General features: G+C 43.3%; 1 protein-coding gene, 1 long non-coding RNA gene and 1 pseudogene across 2 annotated transcripts in view; 2 read left to right on the top strand and 1 right to left on the bottom strand.

Moving 5' to 3' along the window:
- GOLPH3 (golgi phosphoprotein 3) overlaps window positions 1–2,453 on the bottom strand; it is a 46,567-nt gene extending 44,114 nt beyond the window's left edge. Inside the window, exon 1 of the mRNA XM_069555954.1 lies at window positions 1,168–2,453. Coding sequence (XP_069412055.1) covers window positions 1,168–1,392 — 225 coding nt within the window. The 5' untranslated portion in view covers window positions 1,393–2,453. The remainder of the gene's footprint in view (window positions 1–1,167) is intronic.
- An 852-nt stretch (window positions 2,454–3,305) lies between these two features.
- Window positions 3,306–6,574, top strand: LOC138421644 (uncharacterized). The gene is made up of 3 exons (XR_011249571.1): window positions 3,306–3,403; window positions 5,609–5,663; window positions 6,281–6,574. It is a non-coding gene; the product is annotated as an uncharacterized lncRNA (long non-coding RNA).
- A 999-nt stretch (window positions 6,575–7,573) lies between these two features.
- On the top strand, window positions 7,574–10,051 carry LOC138421642 (heme oxygenase 1 pseudogene; annotated as a pseudogene).
- The last annotated feature ends 8,356 nt before the right edge of the window (window positions 10,052–18,407 follow it).

Here is an 18,407-nt window from a genome sequence, read left to right as displayed (position 1 = left end):
TCCATCAAGATAAACTTTAACTCATTAGATTACTAAATATCAGGAGTCCACAAACAATCCATATAAAACTCACCTAAATCTGATAAGTTGTGGAGAAAGATGGCGAAGTTGTCTTAACATGAATTTTTTTTTTTTTTGGCCCATCTCTGAATTGGGAAAACTACTGAAAAACAAAAAAACTTAAAGATATTTTTGTATCTGACTCTCAAAATGTGCTGTCTGTAGTTTCCATATATAACAAGCTTCTGGGACCCTTCGCTATAAATGATTTATACAATATCCACTCGTCTGACCCTCGGCAGGTCTCTAAAAACAATCAGCTTTGCAGATACACACATGATAAAGCAAATACAGCAAAATGTTAATTACAGAACCTAGGTGAGTATGTAGGTGTCCACCGTAGCATTTTTCCCAACTCCTCTATGTGTGAATATTTTCACAAGGTATAAGCGTGAAAATAATTGTTTCAAAGTGAGAACACACATACCTATTTAAACGCTGAGGCCTCTCATCAAGTCACAAACCTAGCATTTCAAGGACCCCCACGAAGAAGTCCCTCCTTTGAGACTGCAAGACTTTTTTTTGCGAACAGTAAAACTGAGGAAATGGTAAAATTATAAAAACAATGTCTCACCCAAAGCATGTTTACCTAGAAAGTCAATTTGCAGGAGGTTTCATGAGAATTTTCTTGGCCTTTAACAGTAAAAATAAAACTTTTGCTTCCATTACCATTTCACGGAAATTTTTCAAAATTTCCAAACAATACACCTTAAGTTGCTGTTCTTTTCTGTTAGTCCCCAGAAAGCAGATCAGTGGACCCCTCCCAGGTCCTAAAACCTGCAGAACCTATGGGTTCAGGGCGCTGGTGGTTCCAGTTGTTTCACGCTAACGTGCACTCCGCGGGAATTATACCCTGAGGTTTACCCGAGTTAAACAGGCGGGGGGTAAAGCGAGAACGCAACAGACCCGCCGCGGAGTCAAAATGAAAGGAGTGATTGAGAAACCAGAAAGGGAAATCCAAACAATCAGTGCGAGAGGGTGAGCTAGGCGCTCCCGCGCGCGGAGCTCGGGAGCTCGGAGAGCAGACGCGCGGAGCCAGTAGCCGGGCTCCCGCGTGGCGCCCGGACCCTGCACCGGCCGCCCCCGCCCTGCCCGCCGCGCCCGCACCTCTCGGTCCTTGAGGCCCAGCAGGAGCACTTCCTCCATCAGGGTCAGCCGCGTTTCCTTGGAGTCGCCCTTGTCGTCGTCGTCCTGCTCGTCGCGACGGCTCTGCGCGTCGTCCTCGTCGTTGCCGCCGCCGCCGCCCGCCGCCCGCTCCTTGTCGGCGGCGTTGCGGGAGGCCTCGGTACGCCGCTGCACCAGCCCGGAGCTGCGCTGGGTCAGCGAGGTCATGGCTCCGCCGCGCCGGGCCGAGAGGGACGCAGGACCGGCCGGGTCTCCCTCTTCCTCCCTCCGCGGCCCCCGACCCGCGCTTCCGTGTTAGGACCGGGCACTGGGCAGACGTCCGTCGGCAGCGGGGCCGGATGCAGTCATGAGGAGACGGGCGGAGGGGGAGCAGGTGGGCCCGGCGTCAGTGGGGCGGAGGAGGGGCTCTATCCTTTCTGTGGCCGCGGCGTGAAGCAGCTGCAGCAAGACGGAGGCGGTAAAGGAGGAAGCCGCTGAGGAAGAAGCGGCGGCGGCGGCGCCTTTCCAATATGGCGGCGCCGGCTGACGTCACTGGAGGATGTGGCACGGACGGCGCGGGGCGGGCCCGGAGGGCGCCGGAAGCGGCGGGCAGGACCGGGGGGCCGGGGAGTGCGCGGGGGCGAGGGTCTGCGGTTTAGGAGCCCCCTTCCCCGGCCCCTGGGACTCCCCCGGCCCTCGCCGTTTCCTTGGAGTGCCTTCATTGCCCAGCCCGCGCCCCCCCTTCCCGTGACGTGTCCTTCCTCCGCCCGCCTTCCCTTGTGTCCCCTAAGGAGCCGGGGCTGAAAGTAGACATTGGAAAGGCCTCAACGAATCGGGGCAGCCTTGGCCTCGCGAGGGCGAACCCTGATCCGTCTGGAGCTGCGCCCACAGCACTGTTCTCGGAGTAGGCCTCGGGCGAGGCTGGGCTTGGAGTCCGGTGTCCCGGTGAAACACTGGAAGGACTTTGCTCACTACCGATGGAGCGTGGAGAGAACGCGCTCTCTGCCCACATTCCCAGACCCTTCAGAAGGAGCAGCTGCGTTTAAATAGCCTGAAAACGGACTTTTAGTTTTTCTGGGTGTATTGCGGTACGAAGAGAGAGGTTAGAACAAATTGAAGAGTTTGGTTTGTAAAACTTTGTCCCTCCTGCCGATCCGGGCGCAGTGAGTACAGTTAGCACTGCACAGGTCAGTACAGTCAACCTTAACGAGCTTTTTATAGAGACAATAAACCTGTTACGTTTCACGCCACGTCTTTGTACACATTAAATCTTTCAATTTAATTACTAGGTTAAATTCTCTTGGCGTGCTTGACTGTGCACGTTCTGTTAAAGAATAGATGTCAAACCTGAGGGGAGGGCGTTGGAAGGCCAGACGAGTGGAATTCACACATAAAACATTATCCAGAAATGGCATTGTATGCCATCCGATATTATTTAAAGTCAGGAGTGACCACAGGCTGTGGCTTCAGAATGATTTAGATAGGAGGAATGTAACTGGACTGAAGCTGTAATAAGACATAAACGCCCACGGTAAAACCGTAGCATGGAACATTTTGGCTACAGAGTTATTTTCCTTCCACAAACCCTTTATCCAGAACTCATGCTGGCCTTCACCACCACTACCACCCCCTGCCTCGGAAAATAGGAAGCTAAATCTGGGGTGGGGAGAAGAGGGCAGGATGAACACAATGTTCGCTTCCTTTTTCCTATCTTTTGGGGCAAAGGTCGATTTCATTTCAACCAATTTCTTTCATTGGCATCCTGTTCAACTGTTTTTTTTTCCCTCCCCCCGCCCCCCCCCCCAGTTCTTTCACAAATAGTTTAAAATGTTGCTTTTTAAAAGAAATATAATTAGTTGATTAATATAGTCAAATACATAGTTTAAAGAGTATAAAGATAGATACAGTAAAAATCTTCCTTCTAGCCCTGACCCTGTTCACCCAGTTGTTCCCCTCTTCCCTTGGTGATTTTCAAATACCTTAGCAGATTAGGGGAAACCTAATTCCCCACCCCTTGAGTGTGGGCCAGACTTAGTGACTCTCTTCAAAGGAATTGAATGTGGCAGGGAGGACTTTGTGTGACTTCTTAGATTAGGACAATAGTGTTTACAACTTCTCCCTTGTTCTTTCCTCTCTCTGAGATCTGAGGGAGGCCAGCTGCCCTGTCATGAAGACATTCAAGCAGCCTTATGAAGAGGCCTAGATGCGAAGGAACTGAGGCCTCCTGCCCAACAGCCGTGTGAGTGAGTCGTGTTGGAAGTGAATCCCCTGAATGTGTGCTAAATCGCTTCAGTAGTGGCTGACTCTGTGACACTATGGACTATAGCTGCCAAGGATTCTCCAGACAAGAATACTGGAGTGGGTTGCCATTCCCTTCTCCAGGGTATCTTTCCTACCCAGGAATTGAACCCAAGTCTCCTGTAGCTCCTGCATTACAGGCAGATTCTTTACCGCTGAGCCATCAGGGAAGACCAATGTGTTAATTGCAACCTCATTAAAGATTCTGAACCTCTACCACCAGGCTAAGCCATTCCTGCTAAGTCACTTCAGTTGTGTCGACTCTGTGCGACCCCAGAGATGGCAGCCCACCAGGCTCCCCCGCCCCTGGGATTCTCCAGGCAAGAACACTGGAGTGGGTTGCCATTTCCTTCTCCATTTGAAGCCATTCCTGATGGCTTCAAAGACAGTGAAATAATAAATATTTGTTATTTTCAGCTACTAAGTTTGGAATAATTTGTTATGCAGTATAGGTACTAAGAGCTTCCCTGGTGGCTCAGATGTTAAAGAATCTGCCTGCAATGCAGGAGATCAAGGTTTGAGTCCTCAGTCGGGAAGATCCCCTGGAGAAGGGAATGGCAGCCCACTCCAATATTCTTGCTGGAGAATTCCATGGACAGAGGAGCCTGGTGGACTAGTCTATGGGGTCTCAAAAAGTCAGAAACAACTGAGCAACTTACACACACACAGGTACTACAATTCTTGCGCATATACACACAAATATATCAGTACTTAAGAGATTGTTTGTGATTACTTTCAGTTGCTTCATATTCTATTGTATAAACATACCATAATTTTTTTGGTCACACCCCTATTGATGGACATTTAGGCTGTTTCCAGTCCTTTGCTATCAGAAACAATACTATACTAAATACAGTGAATAGCTACATGTATTTTTTCCACAAAAATATATGCTCATTGTCTATTCATGCAACAGTATCATACTTTTGAAATTATTCAGTCTTTATGTAATAACATCATTGCTCTTTTTTTTTAAAAGAGTTTTCCTAGCATTTTTCCCTTATTTATTTTCTACAAAGTAGACTTCAAAATCACCTTGTCTCTACACAAAGAAAAAGGGAGGAAAGGAAAGAAAGAAAAAATGAAGGAAGAGGAATAAATTATATTTGGGGACCAAAATATATATTCCTAATAACAAGGACCATGTATTTATTGACTGCTGGAAATGTGCCAGGCATGCTTTCCTGAAAGCCCGCACCAGAATGGTGAAGATTAGGTCCTGCTGCTGTTAGGCATGGACTTCAACTGCTTCCTGCAGTGCAGCTTGTTGGTCCCACACTTAATGTCCATGTGGGTCACCTCCAAATGTTCAGGAGTTAGCAGTTCAAGCTGGTGGATAAATGCTGTCCTTTCTCTTCCCTAATGGATTGTTTTTAGATCGTTTATACAACTTCTCAGTGATACTAAGCTACAGCAAGCTCAACAACACATTCTACATATGGCTCCCCAACTTTAAGCCTCAATGCCTCTGTGCTGTGCACCCCATTCCTGGAAGATGGACTCCGTAACAAAACAGCAGCACAAAAGCCTTTGTCTTGGGTCCTGTCTTCTGGGAATCCCAGAGTAACAAACCCATCTTTTTTGCAAAGAAACTGAAGCTTGGAGAAGTTAAGTAATCAGCCCAACCAAGCACATCTGGCAAATTGCAAGCCTGATGCTTGGTGAAATAAATGCTTGTTATTGTGACTAAGATTTTGTGTTATCAAGCAGCAGTATCTGAGTGATACTAATATGTTAACCCAGTTCTCACAACATCCTATGTGCTATAATTAGCCTTATTTTACAGAAAAGGCACAAAGAGATAAAGTATCTTACCCAAAATCCACAGCCTGCCTCCAGAGTCCATGTTCTTAACCAAAACCTCAGAATGATGCAATGATTTTACAGTACAAGAAGTGGTCTTTTCATAAGAGTCAAGCAGGTCCAAAGACACATATGCAAAGTTTCAAAGATACATAATTTTTTTTAAATATTTACTTATTTACATGGGATCTTCATTGTGTCACACAGAATGCTTTGTTGTGGCACATGAACTCTAGTTTAGGCGGGTGGGCTCAGTAGTTGAGGTGCTTGGGTGTAGTTGCTCCTCGGCACTGGGGTCTTAGTTCCCCAACAAGGGATTGAACCTGTGTCCCCTTCATTGCAGAGCAGATCCTTAACCACTGGACCACCAGAGAAGTCTCCTAGAATTTTATTTTTGAGTAAGTGATAATAAACTCACATAATTGATAATAAACTCACATATTTCAAAACTAAAAATGGATAAAAGGAACATACATAGAGAATTTGTGCTCCTTCCCATGCTCCCATCTATCAAAGACACAATTGTAACATGGCCCTTATAATTCTGGCAGCCGTACTATCTACATGTATGTGTGATCCCCTCTCCTTCAGTGGGAGCAGATTTTGTAAATTACTTCTAACCACTCTGTGTGTGTGTGTGTGTGTGAAAGTCACTCAGTTGTGTCTGACTCTTTGCAACCCTATAGACTGTAGCCCACCATGCTCCTCTGTCCATGGGATTCTCTGGACAGGAATACTGGAGTGGGTAGCCTTTCCCTTCTCCAGGGTCCCAACCCAGGAATCAAACCCAGGTCTACCCACATTGCAGGTGGATTCTTTACCATCTGAGCCACCAGGGAAGCCCCGTTCTAACCACTAAAATATGGCAAAAGGGAGGGGATGTTGCAGGTGTAATTAAGGTCCTTAATAAATTCACACTGAGTTAATCAAAAGAGAGATTATCCTGGGCGGGTCTGCATAATCAGGTGACATCATTACTTTCTCTTGAAAGTGAAGCCATCTCTTCTTTAATTAGAGAGACTTGAGTCAGCTGAGACACTCTCTTGAGGAAACAGCTGCGTTGTGAACTGCCGATGAAGAGGGGTAATCTCTAAGAGCTGATGGTCTCAATCTTAGAACTAAAGCAACTAAATTATGCCAACAGTATGAATGAGCTTGGAAGAGGTCTCCAAGTTCCAGGTGAGAATATAGCCCAGCCAACACTTTGATCACAACCTTGTGAGACTCTGAGCAAAGAATCCAGTTAAGCTATGCCAAATTACTGACTGATAGAAACTCTGAAATAATAAATGTGTGTTGTTTTAAGACACTGAACTTGTAATTTGTTATGCCACAGATGCAGGAAGGTTGGGAAAAATAGAGTGGTAAACTATATATCATGCAAACAGCAACCATCACACAAAATAGACTAAGACCACACATACACACAACATTGTAAATCAACTGTACTTCAATAAGAAAATAAGTATAAGACCACACATACACTAGAAATACAGTCTCACAAAAGTTAATAGAAATACACTCTCACATTTGTGGTCAATTTTTAATAAGGTTGCCAAGACAATTCAATGGGAAAGAATAGTCTTTTCAAAACAAATGGTACAGAAACAACTGTTTATCCACATACCAATAAATAAATAAAGTGGAAACCCTACCTTATACCATATACAAAAATTAACTTAAAATGGATCAATGACCTAAATGTATAGCTAAAAATATAAAGTGTTTAGATGAAAATTGGCATAAATCTTCCTGCTGTTGTATTGGGCAATGGTTTCTTAGATATAACCAAAAACCCAAATTAGAAAACAAAAAAAAGAGATAAATTGAACATTATTAAAAGAATACCATTAAGAAAATGTGCTTCAAAGGACACCATCAAAAAAAATCAAAGGTCAACTGGTGTAATGGGAAAAAATTTTATAAATCATATACTTGTAAAGAACTTATAACTAGAATATATAAAGAACTCTTACAACTCAATAATAAAATCACAAGTAATCCAATTTAAAATAGGCAGAGTAGACAGTCGCCCTGCTGCCTCCTTCGTCTGAGTGGTTAGAGCCAGAGTCCTCGAAGCCGTTCCAGAACCGGGACGAGTGCAGCCACAGGAAGGAGCACCTGTAGGCCAACAGCATGCCCCAGGATTTGCAGAGGCCCTGAAGGTGGCTGGGCTTCCCAGGTGGCTCTGGTGGTAAAGAACCCACCTGCCAGTGCAAGAGACTTAAGAGACATGGGGTTCATCGCTGGTTGGGGAAGATCCCCTGGAGGAGGGCACAAGCAACACACTCCAGTATTCTTGCCTGGAGAATCCCATGAGCAGAGGAGTCTGGCGGGCTACAGGTCACAGGGTGGCAAAGAGCTGGACACGGCTGAAGAGACTTAGCACGCACACACATGAAGGAGGCCACCCCGGAGGTGCACACCCAGGAGGAGAATGCAGAGCTCATGAAGAGCTGTCAGAAGGGCGAGGGTGACCCCAGAAGCCTATAAGCTGGTGATGGCGTCTCTGTGTCACGTCTCCTTGGCCCTGGAGGAGGAGATGGAACACAACCAGGAGAACCTAGTCTACGCCCCACCTCAGCTCCCCGAAAAGGTGCACCGCAGGGCTACCCTGGAACAGGACGTGGCCTTCCAGTACGGGTGCGCGGGCAGGAGGGCATCCCATATGCACAGGCCACCTAACACTCGGTGCCGAGACTCCAAGAGATCAAGCTGCTGGTGGCCCATGCCTATACCCGCTACCTGGGCGACCCGTCTGGAGTGCCACGTCCTCAAAAAGATCGCTCAGAAGGCCCTCGGCCTGCCCAGCTCCAGAGGGTCTGGCCTTCTTCACTTTCCCCAACATCACCAGCGCCACCGAATTCAAGCAGCTAGTTGTACAGCTCCGTCATGAACACTCAAGGGGACCCCCGAGGTGGAGCAGAGGGTCCTGCACGAGGCCAAGACCACCTTCCTATGCAACATGCAGCTGTTTAAGGGGTTGCAGGGGCTGCTGACCCCACAACGCCAAGGACTAGGACCATTTGTGGACACCAGACCTTCGCAGGCAAACAGGCAGCAAGGTGCAAGACTCCATTCCTACCAAGGTGGACCAGGAGGAAGCCCCAGCCCAGCCACTCCCAGGCGCCACTTGTGCGATGGGTCCTCGAAGTCAGCTTTCCGGTGACCACGGTCAACTTGAGGCTTTATGCCATGCGAATACAAGCGTGCTGGCTCCTGGAGGCCATGAACTCTTTCTGGGGAGGGGCTCAGCTAACTTTCTCACCGTGGGCATGGGGCGGGGGAGGGGCAGCCGCTGGGGCCCCTGATGTCTCCCTGCGTCCCTCTCTCTGGGAGGAGCCTGCGACATCTCCCCCAACCAAAAGCACTCCAGTCAGTGACCTGAACTTCAGAGTGGGAGGAGGGGTCCTGCCCAGCCCCTCAGCAGCCTCCCCTTCCTGTTCCTGCAGCAGAGCCCAGAAGATGTAGCCAGAAGGGACAGCTGTCCTGAACCTCTGAATGGCCTAGGTCTGAGGTCTCCTTTTGACCCCTTGCCCTGTGGGCCATGGCAGTTGTTGTTAACTGTTCAAAGATGTTGTGTCTTGTGTTTCTGTCTTGTTTTTGCTGGAGCCACTTTTTGTTCCCATCTCAGACTGAACTGTGGTATTTTGTTGTGTTCTATTATGTTTTTATAGCAGGGTTGGGATGGAATGTGAGGGCTGGGGAGGGAGATGTTTAACAGGACCATGGCCTTGGTTGCTAACGTTTATGCCAAATAATAAGCTACATGACCTGATTGAAAAAAATATACTTTCCAAAGAAGATAAAAGAATAGCCAATAAGCAAATGAAAAGATGTTCAATATCATCAGGAAAGAGCAAATCAAAACCGTAATGAGATACCACTTCACACCCCTGGAATGGCTATAATTAAAAAAAAAAAAACAACCTATATTAACAAGTGTTATAATGTGGAAAAACTGGAACCCGAGTAGTACTTGTTATAAGATAAAATCGTGCATCACTTTGGAAAACCATTTGACAAAGGTTTTAACATCAAGTTACCATATGACCCAGCAATTCCATGTCTACGTATATACCCAAAATAAATGAAAACATATTTTACACAAAAACCTGTAAGTGAATATACATAGCACCATTATTCATAATAATAGGGGGAAAAAAGTAGGAACAACCCAAATACATCAACTGATATTGATAAATAAAATGTAGTATAAGTACATCATGAAGTATTAGGCAACAAAAAGCAAGTGCTGATACATGCTACAGCATGGATAAACTTTGAAGACTTAATGCTATCTGAAGGAGCCAGTTACAAAAGATCACATACTGTGCGGTCCTCTTTATAGGAAATGTCTAGAATGAGCAAATCTATAGAAATGGAGAGTGGATTAGTGATTGCCCAGGGCTGGGGAGACTGGAAGGGCATGGGGAATGACTGTTAAATGGGTCCAAAGTTTCTTTGGGGGATGGTGAGAATGTTCTAAAACTAATAGTGATGGCTGCACAATTCTGTGAAAATACTGAGAACCACTGAATTATAGAATTTAAAAGGATGAATTGTGTGGTATATAGATTATATTCCAATAAATCTGTTATTAACAAAAGGTAGGGATCTTTGAATTAGGTCTGGCTACAAGCATGTTCCATACATTATTGAGAAAAATATTTTTGGATTTTTAAAAAATGTACTTTTTGTAATAGGGGCTTCTTAATTTTTCAGTTAAAATGTCTTGAACAAGGTTTGCTCTTTGGTGATGAATAATAAACATACTTTTGAAATAATAAAACATAAGCTCATATTTTAACCAATAAATTTGGATGAGGATTTAAAATTTTAAACAAATGTAGAACAAGTTATTTTTGTTTACTTCATTGAAGATTACAAGTAAGAAAACAAATAAACATCAAAGAAATACACAGACTAGATAAACTATAAAAATATTTTTAGTTCTTTGTGTAACAGTCTGTCACACAAATTCTAGGATTATGTGGTTTAAGAAACTCTCAAGGGATCAACGGAGAAGGCAATGGCACCCCACTCCAGTACTCTTGCCTGGAAAATCTCATGGATGGAGGAGCCTGGTAGGCTGCAGTCCATGGGGTCACTGAGGGTCGGACACAACTGAGCAACTTCAATTTCGCTTTTCACTTTAATGCACTGGAGAAGGAAATGGCAACCCACTCCAGTGTTCTTGCCTGGAGAATCCCAGGGATGGCGGAGACTGGTGGGCTGCCATCTATGAGGTCGCACAGAGTCGGACACAACTGAAGTGACTTAGTAGTAGCAGCAAGGAATCAAAGAATAGCAAGGAGAGATAAGAAAGCCTTAAGTGAACAATGCAAAGAAATAGAGGAAAATAATAGAATAGGAAAAACTAGAGGTCTCTTCAAGAAAATTAAAGATACCAAGGGAACATTTCATGCAAAGATGGACACAATAAAGGACAGAAACAGTAAGGACTTAACAGAAGCAGAAGATTAAGAAGAGGTGGCAAGAATACACAGAAGAATTGTACAAAAAAGATCTCAATGATCCGGATAACCATGATGGTGTGGTCACTCACATAGTGCCAGACATCCTGGAGTGTGAAGTCAAGTGGACCTTAGGAAACTACTACCAACAAAGTTAGCGAAGGTGATGGAATTCCAGCTGAGCTTTTTCAAATCCTAAAAGATAATGCTGTTAAAGTGCTTCATTCAATATGCCAGCAAATTTGGAAAACTCAGCAGTGGCCATAGACTGGAAAAGGTCAGTTTTCATTCCAATCCCAAAGAAAGAAAAAAATAAGTGAAAGTGTTAGTCACTTAGTTGTATCTGACTTTTCGTGACCTTGTGGGCTTCAGGCTGCCAGGTTCCTCTGTCCATGGAATTCCCTAGGCAAGACTACCTGAGTAGGTTGCCATTCCCTTCTCCAGGGGATCTTCCTGACCCAGGGATTGAACCTTGGTCTCCTGCACTGCGGTCAGGTTCTTTACCACCTGAGCCACCAGGGAAGCCCAATTCCAAAGAAGAGCAATGCCAAAGAATATTCTAACTACCACATAATTATGCTCATTTCACATGCAAGCAAGGTACTGCTCAAAATCCTTCCAACTTAGGCTTCAACAGTACATGAACTGAGAACTTCCAGATATACAAACTGGATTTAGAAAAGGCACAGGAACCAGAGATGAAATTGCCAACATCTGTTGGATCATAGAAAAAGCAAGAAAATTCAAGAAAATCATCTACTTCTGCTTCATTGAGTACGCTAAAGAGTTTGTGCAGATCAAAACAAATTGTGGAATATTCTTAAAGAGATGGAAATGTCAGACCACCTTACCTGTCTTCTGAGAAACCTGTATGCAGGCCAAGAAGCAACAGTTAGAACCAGACATGGAAAAATGGACTGATTCAAAATTGCAAAAGGAGTATGTCAAGGCTGTATATTGTCACCCTACTTATTTAAATTCCTTGTAGAGTACGTCGGAGAAGGCAATGGCAATCCACTCCAGTACTCTTGCCTGGCAAATCCCATGGACAGAGGAGCCCAGTAGGCTACAGTTCATGGGGTCGCCAAGAGTCAGATACAACTGAGCAACTTCACTTCCACTTTTCACTTTCATGCACTGGAGAAGGAAATGGCAACCCACTCCAGTATTCTTGCCTGGAGAATCCCAGGGACGGGTGAGCCTGGTGGGCTGCCACCTCTGGGGTCACACAGAGTTGGACACGACTGAAGCGACTTAGCAGCAGCAGCAGCAGTAGAGTACATCATGTGAAATGCTGGGCTGAATGAAGCACAAGCTGGAATCAAGATTGCCAGGAGAAATATCAATAACCTCAGATATGCAGATGACATCACCCTAATGGTCCCATCACTTCAAGCTATGTAAGATGATTTTACAGAATAAATGCAACAATAATAAATACATGTAAAAGCATCATTGTACTTACCAATCCTGCTGCATACATGGGCACTATAACAGGTTGCTTCTTATTGCCCATGAAGAGAATGTTTCAGGTGTCTACTCCAACTATAATCCTCAAACCTTCTGTTGCACTAAACATTTTCCCTTTTTCTCAGCTCAATGGAATCTGAATAGCTTACTTACTGATACCTAATAAAACACTTCCTTATACACATATACAAATTTAATGTGTTTTCTGTCCCACCTTTGCTGAATAAATTATCCTTAGTTCCCTGAGTCAACCAGGAAAATAAATGCCTTTCTTATCCAAGATTTTAAATAAATCACAGTGTGATAAGAAAGAACTGACCCTTAGGGAAAAAAAATTATTGGAGTATAGTTGATTTACAATGCTGTGAAGAACTGACCTTCTAAAGAAGGTCTCCCTCTTTCCACAAACCACAAATTTTCCTTCTAGGAACAAAGGTTGCTTTCCGGTCAAAGGATTGAATGCTGATGCTTCCTGAGTAGCTCTATTAGCTTTCTGTGCTGTAGAACAAATAGAAGACCTTTCAATATTATCTCACAGTTTCTGTGGGGCCGGCATCAGGCACAGCTTAGCTGGATTGTCTCCTCTGGGACTTAGAGGGAGGCCATCACGATGTCAGCTGAGCTGCATTCTCATCTGAAGACTCAATTGGGAAAGAACTGCCTTCCAAGTTTGCTTGGGTTACTGGCAGAACTCATTTCCCGATGACTGTAGAACTGAGGGCTTCTGTTTGTCGTTGGCTGTTGGCTGAAGGCCACCCTTGGCTCCCAGAGGCTGCACGTGACTTCCTGCTGAATAGCCTTCTTCAGTGTGGCTGCTTACTTCATCAAGCCGACAAGGAGAATGCCTAGTATGAATCTGTCAGCATCATGCAGTTTTATAGAATGTAACCTTGTCGTGGGAATGACATCCTGACACTCTTGCCATATTCCGTTGGTTAGAAACAGTCATTAGTTTCAGCCCAAACTCAGGAGGACCGGATTACATGAATACATGAATACCAGTAAACAGGGATCACTGGAGATCACCTTTGGGTCTGCCCAGCACAGCCGACTTGAATCCTTTCTTCATAGAGATGGAGTATGTGACTGAACAAATTAATACAGAAACGCTAACCTATCTTTCAGTATTTTATCTATTTTCTTTCTTCATTACTCCTCAGAATGGCATTTATATGAGTTATTTATTGCTGTTTAACAAACCATGTCCCCCAAATAGTGGCTTAAAACAGCAACTATTTGCTTATTATTCTGAGGGTCAGCAATTTGGGCTGGCCTCAGCTAGGCTGTTCTGCTGGTCTCCCATGGGGTTACTTGTATGGCTGGAGTCAAACTACAGCCTGATGTGGGTTGGTTGTTTTAACACAGACTCACTTGCATCCGTGGAAATTGGTGCTGGCTGTAAGTCTCCAGTAGGCTGGCCTAGTCTTCACGTGGAATCTGAGTTCCAGGAGGCAGAGAAGCTACAAAACTCATATGTTGTACAATATCATTTCTGTCACATTCTATTGATCAAAAGTGAGCCCAGATGCAGCAAGTGAGACAATAGACTCCACCTCTTTTCCTTTCTAGACTTGTGTGAATTTCAAAACTGAAATCCCTGCAAGATATTTACCTGAGAGCTACTACAAACTATCTATCCTCACATACAGAGCATTTCTTAGCTGGTTAAAGATTCAGTGGCATTTAATGTTTGTTATTGCCAAAGTAGTTAATTGATCTTTGCTTAAATAAGCTACTATCTCCATATATCTTCATGTTAGTCTGAAATGTTGCTAGGTTTATTCTTAAAAAATGTCCATTTTAATATTGCTAGTTGTTTTCCTTTTTCTTTCAACTTTTTATTTTGATAAATACTTCTAAGCATTTAGTAAATAAACCATAGTAGTTTTAGATGAACACTCTGTAGGTGAACTCTTTTGTAACACTGAAAAGGAGAATCTTTTCTTACTATCACATAAAATCCAGAATCATGAAAGAAAACATTAATAAATTCAATTCCATAAAAATCAAACATTTCTGAATGGAAAAAAAAAATCACAGTCAAGACACATGGCAAACAGGAGCACAACAGGTTAACAGATCATTCCCATAAAAACAAATAGAGTTGGCTCTTAAATATGACAAAAAGCTAACTTTATTAATAATGAAGGAACATTAAAAATACACCAATAAAACCATTTCACCAATTAATTTGGAAATATAACATGTAGGCAAAAGCATGGTGAAACCATGTATGAAATGACATATGTAGGTGGTTGTTCATTGTAACGTAGAAGTGAAAGACTGGAAAATAATAATCAAATGGTTCCTCAATGGGAGAGTGATTAACACACAATGGAAGACCATATCCTCTGAAAATGAGTGAGGAAGCTCTGTGTGCTAAAAAGAAAAGATCTCTGATATACATTGTATAGAGAAAAATACAAATAGCAAAAAGGTTTACATAGTATGCTGCCTTTCCTGTAAGAAAGGGAAGAACAAAAGAATACATATTCATATTTTGTTTATATGTGTATTGTTAAAGCCCTGGAAAGATACAGACAAAATTAACAAAAAGTAGTAGTACATGATGCAGGAGATAAAATAGGACACCGTGGTGACAAGTAGATGACGTATTAGGTTTTTCTATGCAGCGTAACACTTTTTAAAAAATCTACGCATACATGTATCTTTTATATATATTCAATTTTAGATTTACTTTTTCAAAATGTCAGCTCTATTGAGATATAATTCATGTATATACAATTTACCTATTTAAATTGTATATAAATTCATGTTTTTTAGTGTATTCACAGAGTTGTACAACCATCACCACAATCCATTTTAGAACTTTTTCATCACCTTCAACCAGAGAAGCACCTATTCGTAGCAGTCATGCCCCTCTGCCCCCAAACTCACTCCCTTAGCCCTGGACAACCATGAATCTACTTTTTAAATTTTACTTAGTTATTTTTGACTGTGCTGGGTCTTTGTTGCTTCACGCTGGCTTTCTTTAGTTGTGGCAAGTGGTGGCTCCTGTTCCTGGGGCAAGGGCTTCTACCGAGGTGGCCTCTCTTGCTGCCGAGCACGGGCTCTTAAGTGTGCAGGCTCGGTGGTTATGGCTTCCAGGTTCGAGAGCACAGGCTCAGTAGTGGTGGCTCACGGGCTTAGCTGCTCCAAGGCACATGGGATCTTCCTGAACTAAGGATTGAACCCATGTCTTCTGTCATTGCAAGAAAAACTCTTAACTACTGGAGCTCCAGAGAAGTCCTCCTACCCATGTTTTAAAAGTTAAAATTGTGGTATTATTTTGCATTTATGTAGCCCCTTTTCTAGAAGCTCATGATACCTCTTCAGTACCATGTGTCAGTTTTTACAATATCCTCCTGAGGTTTACCACAACATTTCTTTCATATTTGTTGCTACTCTCTTATCCTCTCCCCAACAAAGCCCCTCCCATCAATTCACAAACAAAATTCAGAAAGTATTCCACATAAATTGAACAGGGAAAGCTCTTCTGAATAAAGCATACTGACCATATGAAACAAGATTCAGATACAAAACACTAATTTTACCAAAAGTTAACCTACTCAAAATAGAAATGATGACTTCGACTAGATTACTTCTTCCCACCAAAATGAATTGAGAATGCAAGAAAGTTATCTTAATAGGTAATTTAGCAATGTTCATAATAATCTTAATATTGACTACATCTTCTTTAACTCAAAATCCCAGTAAAACTTTACTTTGTAGTGGGATGTAAGTAACTCTATTTCCTTCTTTTAAGGAAGGGATGTTCAGATAAATCAAAATTTAAAAAGTAATAAATAATCCTAAATTTGACATTGAAATTGGGGTCTTTGGTTTTTTTTTTTAACAGTTGCTTGATTAGATAGGTTTGGGTTTTAGTTTTTAATTATTATTATTATTGCATTTGTAGAAGAAATAGGCTTTGGAAATTTTATTATCAACCAATTACAGAAGATCTGGTTGAGGAAGACCTGGGAAGATCAGTTTCTCTGTCTCTGCATTGCTTAACTGCTATTATATTCTATTGATATTTCAGATCCAGTCATCAGCTCTTCTCTGCTACCTCTCAAAACCAAGCCGTGGCCAATAGCTGGCCTACATCTGCCCCCCCCAGTCAAGAGAGGGACTCTATAGCTCCTCTTCTTAAACCTGAGTAGAACTTGAGACTGCCTCAACTAATGTGTGTGTGCTAAGTCATTTCAGTCGTGTCTGACTCTTTGCAACCCTATGGACTGTAGCCCTCTAGGCTCCTTTGTCCACGGGATTTCCGAGCCAAGAACACTGGAGTGGGTGGCCATGCCCCTCAGCAAGGGATCTTCCCTAGCCAGGGATTGAAACTATCGCTTACACCTCCTGCATTGGCAGGTGGGGTTTTGTTTTTGTTTTTGTTTTTTTACCACTAGCAATACATACTTCTGCTTTGTTCTCTAAGGGTGATTGTTCTTGGAATCAACCGCCATACTGTGAGGAAATTGGTCTAAACTGTTCAGAGGTCCCCTAGAAAGAACAGGGGTCCCTGGTCCACGTGTCTGGCTGAGCTCCCAGTTAGCAGCACAGTTTGCAAGCCATGTGAGTGAGGCGTCCTGAAAGCGAACTCTGGCCTTCAGCTGAGCCGTCTCAGCTGATGCCACGTGGAGCAGAGACGAACCATCCACTCTTGAGAAACAGAGAACTGAAACACCAGGTAGGAAGGATTCTCCTGGCTGGAACTGCTCTAGAGTGGAGTCTGGTACAGATTCAGATTCACAGGACTTCCCCCTTTCTGAGGTAAATCAACCAAGCCAAGAATCAAGAGGAATTGCTAACTGCCAGTAGAACTCTGAACCTTCTGTCAGCCTTCCTCATCCCAACAAGTAATTTAGTGAAAGTTGACCCTCCGCTAATTTTACAGGCCGGATGTTTTAAACAGGAAGTGAAGTCATCAGTGGACACCAGGGCCAGGAGCAGTCTGCCTGAGAAACACAAGCAGGTTCATGAGGCAGTCTGGAAGAGAAGAAAGTGGATAAGCTCTCAAGAGACAGGGTGAGACCCCTCCAACTGTGAGGGCAGGACCGAAAAAGACAAGCTAGTTAAGTCACCTCAGCTGATTTTGAGTAGCTGCCTCAGAAACTGTCTCTTGTTTTTTAGCTCTCGAAAGCGGGTGTGGGTGGGATGAAGTCAGATGCCAAAGAAGTTCAATGAGTTTAGTACTTCTTGTTTTTAGGAGATTGCCTGCACCAATCTTTCGAAAATTACGCAAGTAACAAACACATTCTTATGATAAAAGATTCAAACTTCTTCATCCCCATTTTCATATCTCTGCTCCAAATCAGCCAGGACTGTGGTGTGGTCCCCATCCTTCCATCCCCATCTTATGCGTTTATGTGTGACACATACACGTATGTTATACAGATTCATGTAAAAGGGTTGTGTTGTATGGGTTGTGCTGCGTGTTGTTTTTTTCACATAACAGTGTGTCTTCGGAATCTCCCCATATCAGTGCGTTTAACTCTATCTCATTCTTTTTATTTTTTAAATTACTTTTTATTGGTGTATAGTTGCTTTAGAATGTTGAGTTGGTTTCTGCTGTACAGAAAAGTGAATCAGCAATACATACATCCGCTCTTTTTTTGGATTTCCTTCCCATTTAGGTCACCACAGAGCACTGAGTAGGTTTCTCTGAGCTATACAGTAGGTTTTCACTGGATATCTGTTTTATACATAGTATCAATAGGATATATATGTCAATCCCAATCTCCCAATTCATCCCACCCACCGACTTCCCCCTTGGTGTCCATAACATTTGTTCTCTGTGTGTGTCTCTATTTCAGTTTTGCAAATAAAATCACATATGCCATTTAGATTCCACATATATGCATTGATATACAATATTTGTTTTTCTATCACATTCTTTTTTGCTGTACTGTATTTCACAGTATGAGCAAACAATTTAATCTGTTCAGTAATGATGAGGACACCTACCTTATTTCTAAATGTTTACTATCCCAACAGTGCTGTGAGAAACCCCTCTGTGCAAACATCTGCCTGCCAAGTGTTTCTGTAAGATTGATTCCAAATCTCAGATTGAATGTGGGCTCATGAATAAAGCAGCTCATGTCCTGGCTTATTTCTCTCATTGACATAACATTCACATAGTCTCTGACATCCTTTTCTTCTCTGCCTTTAAGGACTGTTTCTTGAGTGACT

This window comes from Ovis canadensis, chromosome 16 (genome assembly GCF_042477335.2).
Source record: "Ovis canadensis isolate MfBH-ARS-UI-01 breed Bighorn chromosome 16, ARS-UI_OviCan_v2, whole genome shotgun sequence".
Classification (NCBI taxonomy): domain Eukaryota; kingdom Metazoa; phylum Chordata; class Mammalia; order Artiodactyla; family Bovidae; genus Ovis; species Ovis canadensis.
The sequence above is the reverse complement of the archived record's forward strand: the minus strand, read 5'-3'. Positions and strand labels throughout refer to the sequence as shown.